This window comes from Salmo salar, chromosome ssa17 (assembly GCF_905237065.1).
Source record: "Salmo salar chromosome ssa17, Ssal_v3.1, whole genome shotgun sequence".
In the NCBI taxonomy this organism is placed as follows: Eukaryota; Metazoa; Chordata; class Actinopteri; order Salmoniformes; family Salmonidae; genus Salmo; species Salmo salar.
In genome coordinates, this window is record NC_059458.1 from 51,318,617 (window position 1) to 51,329,503 (window position 10,887).

Here is a 10,887-nt window from a genome sequence, read left to right on the forward strand (position 1 = left end):
GGTTGAAATAAAACACTGTCCACCACTGTTATAAAAGTGCATCGAAATACAATATAAATCTTTATTTACCTTAGATATGTTACAATAAATCAACATGTTGAGTATTTCATCAAGGAGTAGATTCAATAAACCCTATTTGCCCTGAACTCACATTTTCAATCAGGTGTTAGGGAACCTTAGATGGTTTATTGAATCCACCCCAAGACCCCCCATTCCGGAGATATAAAAAATAAAAGTGCTAAAATAATATTTTTCGTCATTTTTTTTCATGCATTGCTATTTTTAGACTGCAGCTTTGGTAAGCTAATATATGCCATCATCAGACAAGTTCGGTCAATATTCAGAATTAAATGTACATCATTCATTACTGTCTTAAACAGGGTGCGATTTGTGGGGGAGAGGAGAGGGAGAGGCGAGAGAGAGAGGTGGATAGGAGGAAGAGAAAGAAAGAGAGCAGGAGAAAATAACCCCCTTCTTTTTGGCTCTCATGGTGTGCTAAGGGGTGTTTCCATTCGAATAAGAAATAAAATGGCCAACAATACCACCACAAACCCTATACAAATCGCACACTGTTTATGATACGAATAATACTATGGAGTTTGGAAAAGTTCTCTGACAGTAGGACCTTCCTGGTATGAAGCAGGGGTGGTCAGGTCTTGGCTGCTGGGGATGGGCTCCTGATGGACTGAGACCAGCGTCACAGTTTATGCTGTGGAGACCTCAGTCTTGGAGGCTGAAACTGAAGTCTCCTCAATCTGCTTTCCGAACACAGTCTCCATGATGCAGGCGTTAAACTGAGGGAGAAGTAGATGTATATGACAGACAATGAACATGATAAGGTTGGGTGTCCTGTTCTGACTCACCTCTGATGTGCTTCATTTCAATGACTGATTGTGTGTGTGCCACTTTGTTGGTGTATATCTATGCATTTGGGGGTTATAGACTCACCTGTTTGTTCATGAAGGCATAAATAAGAGGATTGTATACACAGGAGCTTTTAGAGAAGAAAGCAGGGATGGTCACCAGGCGGTAGTCTTTGTTCTCGCTTGTTGTATAGGCAAAGTACAAGCCTGCCAGGGCGTAGGGGCCGTAACACAGAATGAAGGAGCACACCATCACAATCACCATCCTGGATACTTCCTTCTCTGCCTTCTGGGTGGAAGCTGACTCAGCCTGGGCAGCTGCCACCTACACATACACACGTGCACACACACCAGACAAGCTGGTCACATCTTGGTTCCAAATCATGACTTTACTATACTTTGTTTTGTTCTTTTTTTTGCCCAAAAAGCATTGTACTCACAGCCCGTAGTGCTCCCAGCAGCTGGGAGTAGGAGAAGAAGATGATGGACATGGGCATGAGGAAACAGGTAACAATAAGGAATTTGGTGTAGCTGGCACAGTGGTACTCCTCGTTGTTTGTGTACCAGTCAGGTCCACAGGAGCAACCCAGACCCTCAGGGATATACCTGTAAAACAAACCCAAGTTACTTCTACTAAAGCCCCGCGCATTGTCTCTGCAAGGTTTCCTCCTTGCCTATATCAATCAGTGACTTATCTAACTTGAAAAGCAGCGAGCGATGCAAACGTTGAAGCCAATTAGTGACATTAATTGCTGCTCAGAACCTTACACGTACAGCAAAACATATACATGTACTTTTAACTAATTTTAGGATATTTTCCATTTTCCCCATTCCCTGTGTGTGCAATGTGAACCAAATAGCCTAATAGTAGCCAAATACAAAGAGTATTTATTAATCCAGACTTTAACACAGTACAAGATCAAAGTGTTTGTGAGAGGCTGTGGATCAGTACCTGCTCCAGCCGAAGAACGGTGGGGTGGCACATCCGATCCCCATGACCCAGGTGAAGGCAACAGCCGCCAGAGCCTGGTTGTTGTCAAATTTGAAGGTGCCGAAGGGTTTGCAGATGACCACGTATCTCTCAAAGGCAAGGACAGCCAGGGACCAAGCTGACACCAACCCTGAGGAAGAGAGAAGAAGCCATCACCATGTTAGGAGATATCAAAGACATCGAACACAAGAACAAGTTTGCATGCAAATAATCAGAAGAATAAAATGAATCATTCAAGTATGTTTTTTGTTGTTGTTCTTATGATGATGTTTGAATTTACCTGCTATTGAACCCATGCAAGCTTCCATTGCACACAAGGTGTAACCCAGGAAGTAGTATCCTCTCGCGCTAGAAACAAACACTTGACTCACAGAAAACGTCACAAAGATGAAACCTGCTAACGAGATGTTGACCAGGATGAAGTTCAACGGTTGTCTCAGCTTCTTGTACTTCACTGTCACCACGAGAATTATAAAGTTTAGGGGTGTTCCAGCAAAGAACACAAAGCCCATGAAAGCAGCCTGTAGGTAGAAAGCCCACATTGGGGCCAGGTGATACTGTGGCCCCTCAAATGGGCTGATCTTAGAGATGTTCTCGTACAGATGGAAGTCCTTTCCCATCTTGGCTCCTCTCTGACTCAGACCACTACCTGTCTGTCCCTTAGATGTGAACTATGATGCTGAAAGGCTCCCTTTTATATGACCATAAACCACTTATAAACCTCTTATAAATGATGTCAGGAACAAGCTTCTTCTGCGGATCTTCCTGATCTTGTAGGTGGATGAATAAACTTTAGGATTAAGCTGCCCCCGTGACCATGACCTGCCAGAAGAGACCTTACTTTGTTGGGCACAGTAATCCATCTTAAAGAGCCAGTGAGAAAGAATACAATTTAGAAGAAGAATTGAACTTATAGCAATTCTTTGTTGGTGGGAACAGTGCTAGGATAGAAAGCATTGCCATACTTCTGAAGTTTGTAATGTATATCACTGATTTAAGCTAGGCTGTGTTGGCTGCTCTTATGAGGTGGTAACTGCCTTATCCAGTTCCTATTAATCTCTGATGGACATTAACCTTCATCCGAACATAACCTCGTTGAAAGAAGAAGCTGACTGGGCAGTGGCACTCACCTCCACAATGTTTGGAAACTCCACTTTAACAATTCATTATTATTAAGTGCTAATCCATCAACCAATGAAGGAATTCATTATAGATTCTAAGCAAACATAGAGAGCCAACATAGAGAGCCTTGCTCTTGTTGTATACATCTCTACAGTACAGGGAAGCTTTAGCACACTGAGCAATGTGAAAGACTGTTTACATTTCAATTAATTTTTCAATCTTACATTTACAAGTCACATTGTAAAATGAGAAAGTCTCAAAACACCATGAGTGTGTAATGAAACCATGAAAAGTAATGCACTTAAACTGAGATTTGGTGTTTGGAGGGTGTTTGAATGTAAACCCCATGGAAGTGTTGTATTACACCGAATGTGTTTTAAAACCAAAATTAAGTACTCTGAAACACCTAAAGTGGTTGTTCAACCTTAATATTGGTGTTTTTAAGAGAGTGCTGCACAAAAAAACATGTTGGACTTTCAGTGCATGTAAAAGGAAGCACCTAAAAACAAAAACTGTGTTTCTCATACAATCAATGTTTTAGAAATGGACATGGTTTATAGCTTATAAATTGATTGATGATAAGGAACTGTAAATTATATATTTTTGTGGAATTTCATCTTTATTTTTGCTTTATTTAGACAGATTAGAAACAGGAGGGGCAGTAAGACTGTACATTTCGTTGGATTTTTATCCACTCAACATGTCATGATCGTTAACATTGACGGACCAGGGCGCAGCGTGTGTTGGGTTCCACATCTTTATTTCAGTGAAACTAGAAACAAAACAACAAAACACACAAAGACCGTGAAGTCGTAGTGTCACAAGCACATACACAAACAAACAATATCCCCAAACACATACCTAAATATGATCTCCAATTAGAGGCAACAATTACCAGCTGCCTCTAATTGGGAACCATACAAAAACACCAACATAGAAAATATAAACTGGAACACTCCCTAGTCACGCCCTGACCGACTACACCATAGAGAACCAAGAGAACCAGGAGAACCTCTCTATGGTCAGGGCGTGACACAACAACACAGTCACACTGTAAGAAATGATTCTGGGGTGAATTGAAATTGACTCCCCCCAAAAAATGTATGCAAGTCATGCAGAGTCCATAGTCTAACCGTAACACACTAAGACACCCCTCTCCCCACTGAAGACTGGGGTTAAATTCCCTGCTCTAACCCTTCAATCTTTTTCTCACACCTTTCTGTATCCCCTCTGTCATTTCATAACTGTCTCAATAAAGTGTAAAAATACCCCCAAATATGTATAGATATTTATTTATGCAGTCGTTTAAATGATTTGTTAATTTAATTTGACCAAAATAATGTAAAATAAATACAATTTAATGTGTTGCTCAAAATGTAAGTATCTTTCATGAGGATTACCAAAGAGAGAGAACATTTAGTGACTGAACTCATTGGAAGTGGTTATAATCAGCTTGCATTTTCTATCTTGGCGCTTGACTATGATTGTGGGCAATTCAAAAACATTTGACTTCATAATTATTTTACACAATGTTGTATACAAGTTTGATGAAAGAAAGGTATATTTTCATATTAGTATTTAGCTTGTTGTGCCATGAAGTGTAATGGATCATGATGAACGGATATCAAAACCATCAGACAAACTGACGTTCATTGAGGACAGCACCCATTTCCACACTCATGATTGTCAATAGAAGAGGCAAGTGCAGAATTCTCATTTCTTGCAGTTCAACTTCCAGTTACTAATGGTGATGTGAACACTGTGCTTGGCAATGCCTGCCAAAATGGCAAATGATTAAATACATAAAATGATGTTAACTGTAATTCTCCAGATGAAGTGATCTAATTTTGCGCTGGACAGGAACTCAAAACACCAAAATTATGTTTACAACCTTTTTCGGTAGGGCTCTCAGTTCCTAGCAAGATGTTGCACTACTCTTGATTAAGTGGTGTTAAAATACACCATGTCATGTTTCAAAACATTTCAGGATGATGTGTTTCAATAAAGCTTTGTCTCCTTCAAGTTGGTGGCAGCTCAGTTGCCACTATTTTGGGAATTACAAAGCACTTCATTTGAACAGTGCACATTCAGGTCTAAATGAACCTACTGGTATCAAGATGTAGCTTGCATGGAACAAAAAAGGAGTGCCATATAATGAACAGCAGGTAGGTTAGAGAGGTGGGACAGTTTGAATCCCCAATTTGTACCAACAAATCTGGCCTTGAGCAAGGCATTTGACCCTTAAACTGCTCATTGGTTTTGACGTGGGACAGAGATTACAGTTTAGAGTTCTAGATAAACCTTGATCGGGTGAAAACAGAAAGCTTACAACTAGCCGGCAGCAAGCCAATTATAGCACCATCAGCCCCCAATACACCCCACCCCCCCGTCCATTCCTCCCTCCCTCCCTCACTGGAAAGGGTGTCTAGTACGTTTCTGAGAGTTGTAATCGGGTGAATTCTGATCAACATACCTCACTAACAAAGAATATGTTTTCACTACTATGATTCTTCTCTGTGCAAGGATATGGATATTCAGAATGTTTTGTCTATTTTTCCTCTTCACGATATTGTTGCATATATTGTCAGGGATGGCAGCCGCAGACATTTGATCTACAAAGTGTCTCAGGCTACTTTTTTCAGTTACTGTTTTTTACTGATAACTCGAGAGTATGTTGCCTATTGGTGTGTCTGCATTTATTATTATTTTTATTTGTATTTCACCTTTATTTAACCAGGTAAGATAGTTGAGAACAAGTTCTCATTTACAACTGCGACCTGGCCAAGATAAAGCAAAGGAGTTCGACACATACAACAACGCAGAGTTACACATGGAATAAACAAGCGTACAGTCAATAACACAATAGAAAAAAAGAAAGTGTATATACAGTGTGTGCAAATGGCGTGAGGAGGTAAGGCAATAAATAGGACATAGTAGCGACACCACCCCACTATGTAAACATGGAAAAGTTTTCCCCATCTTATTGATTTACTTGATTAACTGTATGCTATAGTAGTTGGAGTTATTTTTTAAACTCATAAATGGTCATGGCTAACAGGTACAGCTAGCGTTAGCTACATAAGATGCTTAGTTTTGTTGTCAGTGGCCCTTCCCCTGAGCTTCATCACATGTGAAACCTTTCTGCCATCCACCTGCTGCCTGTTGCCTGCCATGCATATTAGATTGCATGATATTGGGGTCTTAAAATGCCACAATACAGGGATGAGCCTTAATCTGGAAACAAGATTTACCTGAGATGTACCTGGCCAATCCTTCAAATCTCTGCAAACTGCAGGGATGTAACATGGGATTAGGATCAAACTACAGGATCATCCCTTTAGCCACAGATTGTTGGGTCAAATTACTAATTTGAGGAAGGATCAAGGGTGGGTTTACTGGTAAATCTCCCTACTCCTCCTCCTTTTTATACACTTGCACACAGTCAGCCAATCCTCTTTTCCTTGGAACCTTTCCAAGGAACCTTTCCCTCCTCCATCCTCTTCCTCCGCCCTCCTCTGTCTGTCTCTCATGTCTTTCCAGATCAGTGCTACTCTAGTTAAGTTTGAGGCAGTAGGGACCAGCTAGTTTGATCTAGTTTTGAGCTAGTGTTTGCTTGAAAACCAGAGCTTCTCCCAATTTACCAGCAGAAATAAAGGTATGCTTTTTTCATTTCCAGGATTTTTGTATGGGTGAGTAGGCTTGTTTAACAGGTTGTATTTCAGTTTAGCATTTGGGTAGGTCGTTTAATTTGAGGTATATTGATCAGTTTAAGATTTTAGCTTGAAGGAGAAATCTCAGTCGACAATGCTTATTTGACCGAGATTGGATCTTTGGAAAAATGTATATAACTTTTAGCATTAAAAAGTATTTTATATAGTTTGACACTATTGACAAGCTAAACTGTGTTTGTACTGTACAGCAAACCGAAGCGCATGCATTGTGATGACCCTTATCGTCAAGATTTTTTCCCCTCAAACTAGGTGAAGATGAAGGACCACTACAGTCCTTTAAGATACATGGTGAAGAAAAGATGGAGAGCGAGTGAGAGAACGGGTGCAAGATAAATATCACCTCCAGACTCAGGGTTGTATCATAACCAACCTGTATGGTTTAGAAGTATGGGTATGATACGACCTGGGTTTGACGGTGGTCTGCTGCTGCCTTCAAACAGAGGATGCTAACACCAATGGCTCTCTATAACTGATTATTTGGCGTGTGTTTTCTTCCCTTTTACTTTTCCTTTCCGTTTTGCCAAGAGAAGAATGTAATAGCAGCCAAAAAAGAATTGTTTCAACAGCTGTAAAATTGCTTCAAATGACACTCTTGACTTTTGTATTTTGTGAAGTGATCCACAAAATAAACGGAATGGAACGAACCTTGTACTTCTGTGCACTCTGCCCTTGTGAGACCATGACCAATAGAAATGCATCCATTTGAAAACCCTTAGATTAGCCATTGTGGGGGTTGGTGATACCAATGGGATCTACCCGGTAGAGCCAGAAGAGGACAGGCCACCCCTTGGAGTCTGGTTCCTCTCTAGAGCAAGCTTCTGCCTCTGCTTTAGAGAGGATATCTCTGGATATCTGTAAAGCACTTTTTGACAACTGCTGATTTAAAAAGGGATTTATGAAATAAATGTAATCTTGTGAGGGTGGAGTAAAAGCATAATGATCCCTAAGGGGTTAACCACACCCTCTTGGTGCGCAAAGGCAAGCTAAATCAAGTGCACCTAAGAGTTGCTTTTTTAAAATATAGTGATGCTTTAATCAAAGCTTTCCGACACAGGCTTCTAAACACCCATAGTAAATGTAAAACAACACTCCTTATAGAGCAAGTAACAATTAACAAACTTGAGATACACTATATATACAAAAGTATGTGGATAGTCCTTCAAATGAGTGAATTGAGCTATTTCAGCCACACCCGTTGCTGACAGGTGTATAAAATCGAGCACACCGCTATGCAATCTCCATAGACAAACATTGTCAGTAGAATGGCCTTACTGAAGAGCTTAGTGACTTTCAATGTGACATCATCATAGGATGCCGCCTTTCCAACAAGTCAGTTCGTAAAATGTCTGCCCTGCTAGAGCTGCCCTGGTCAACTGGAGTGGTGTAAAGCTCGCCGCCATTGGACTCTAGAGCAGTGGAAATGCATTCTCTGGAGTGATGAATCACGCTTCACCATCTGGCAGTCAGACGGTCAAATCTGGGTTTGGCTGATGCCAGGAGAACGCTACCTGCCCCAATGCATATTGCTAATTGTAAAGTTTAGAGGAGGAGGAATAATGGTCTGGGTCTGTTTTCCATGGTTCAGGTTAGGCCCCTTAGTTCCAGTGAAGGGAAATCTTAACGCTACAGCATACAATTACATTTTAGACGATTCTATGCTTCCAACTTTGTGGCAACAGTTTGGGGAAGGCCCTTTCCTGTTTCAGCATGACATTTCCACCATGTACAAAGCGAGGTCCATACAGAAATGGTTTGTCGAGAACTTGACTGGCCTGCACTGAGCCCTGACCTCAACCCTATCTTTGGGATTAATTGGAACGCTAAGTGCGAGCCAGGCCTAATCACCCAACATCCGTGCCCAACCTCACTAATGCTCTCGAGGCTGAATCGGAAGAAGTCCCCACAGCAATGTTCCAACATCTAGTGGAATGCCTTAACAGAAGAGTAGAGGCTGTTATATTAGCAAAGGGAAGACCATCTCCATATTAATGTCCTTGATTTTGGAATGAGATGTTCGATGAGCAGGTGTCCACATACTTTTGGTCATGTAGTGTACTCACACCCATGAAGCATGCCTATAGTGCCAAGTGTTTTTCTAACCATGTGACCTGACCAGGAAAAACTTGGGGTCCAATGTTTCCTTTGCATCAGGTTACTGTCCTGCAGTGCAACTATTGACAACTGCTTGGAGGAAGCAAACCTGTAATGAGCCACTTTTAAACTTGTTAACCTTCGTAAGGCTACTGGCCCAGACGGCATCCCTAGCTGCGTCCTCAGAGCATGCGCAGACCAGCTGGCTGGTGTGTTTACGGACATATTTAATCACTCCCTACCCCAGTCTGTGGTCCCCATATGCTTTAAGATGGCTACCATTGTTCCTGTACCCAAGAAGGTAAAGGTAACTGAACTAAATGACTACCGCCCCGTAGCACTCACTTCTGTCATCATGAAGTGCTTTGAGAGGCTAGTCAAGGATCATATCACCACCACCTTACCGGCCACCCTAGACCCACTTGTAACGGTTCTCGTCGGATAAAGCGGACCAAGACGCAGCGGGGAAATGTGCACTCATCTTCTTTTTTATTTAGTTGGCAAAGAAGGTGAACCAAAAATAAACACGTACACAAACAACGACAAATAACAGTCCTGTAAGGCTTGACGCTAAACACAGAAACAATCTCCCACAAAACACATACCTATATATAGGACTCTCAATCAGAGGCAACTAAAAACACCTGCCTTCAATTGAAAGTCCAACACCCAATCCTAGACATAGAAATACTAAACTAGAGAGAACATAGAAATACAAAAAACATAGAACATAACCCAAAACCCGGAAATAATAAATCAAACACCCTTCTAAACAAACCACCACCCCGAACCACATAAAACAAATACCCCCTGCCACGTCCACATAACCCCTATTACTGGTCAGGACGTGACACCACTTCAGTTTGCAGACCGCCCCAACAGGTCCACAGGTGATGCAATTGCCATCACACTGCACACTGCCCTATCCCATCTGGACAAAAATAAGACCTATGTAAGAATGCTGTTCATTGACTACAGCTCAGCATTCAACACCATAGTACCCTCCAAGCTCATCATCAAGCTGGAGGCACTGTGTCTGAAGCCCGCCCTGTGCAATTGGGTCGTGAACTTTCTGACGGAACGCACCCAGGTGGTGAAGGTAGGAAACAACATCTCCACTTCGCTGACCCTCAACACTGGGGCCCCACAAGGGTGTGTGCTCAGCCTTCTCCTGTACTCCCTGTTCACCCACGACTGAGTGGCCATGCACACCTCCAAACTCAATCATCAAGTTTGCAGGCGACACAACAGTAGTGGGCTTGATCACCAACAACAACGAGACAGCCTACAGGGAGGAGGTGAGGGCACTCGGAGTGTGGTGTCAGGAAAACAACCTCTCACTCAACGTCAGCAAAACAAAGGAGATGATGGTGGACTTCAGGAAACAGCAGAGGGAGCACCCCCCCTATCCACATCGAAGGGCAGCGGTGGAGAAGGTGAAAAGTTTTATGTTCCTGGGTGTACACATCACAGACAAACTGAAATGGTCCACCCACACAGACAGTGTGGTGAATTAGGCGCAATAGCGCCTCTTCAACCTCAGGAGGCTGAAGAAATTTGGCTTGTCATCCAAAACCCTGACAAACTTTTACGGATGCACAATCGAGAGCATCCTGTCGGGCTGTATCACAGCCTGGTACAGCAACTGCACCGCCCTCAACCGCAAGGCCAACCAGAGGGTGGTGCGGTCTGCACAACGCATCACGGGGGGCAAGCTACCTGCCCTCCATGACACCTACGGCACCCGATGTCACAGGAAGGCCAAAAAATCATCAAGGACAACAACCACCCGAGCCACTGCCTGTTCACACCGCTATCATCTAGAAGGTGAGGTCAGAACAGGTGCATCAAAGCTGGGACCGAGAGATTGAGAAACAGCTTCTATCTCAAGGCCATCAGACTGCTAAACAGCAATCACTAACTCAGAGAGGCTACTGCCTACATTGAGACCCAATCACTGGACACTTTAATAAATGGATCACTAGTCACTTTAAACAATGCCATTTTAAATAATGCCACTTTAATAATGTTTACATATCTTACATTACTCATTTCACATGTATATACTGTATTTTATACCATCTACTGC

At 42.3% G+C, this 10,887-nt stretch overlaps 1 protein-coding gene across 1 annotated transcript; it reads right to left on the bottom strand.

The window, feature by feature from the left end:
- Positions 1-704: 704 nt before the first annotated feature.
- Positions 705-2,474, bottom strand: opn1sw1 (opsin 1 (cone pigments), short-wave-sensitive 1). Its single transcript, NM_001123708.1, is given in 5 exon segments — positions 705-794; positions 949-1,188; positions 1,304-1,469; positions 1,816-1,984; positions 2,135-2,474. Coding segments are annotated over 5 exon segments (1,005 nt in total).
- Positions 2,475-10,887: the final 8,413 nt, after the last annotated feature.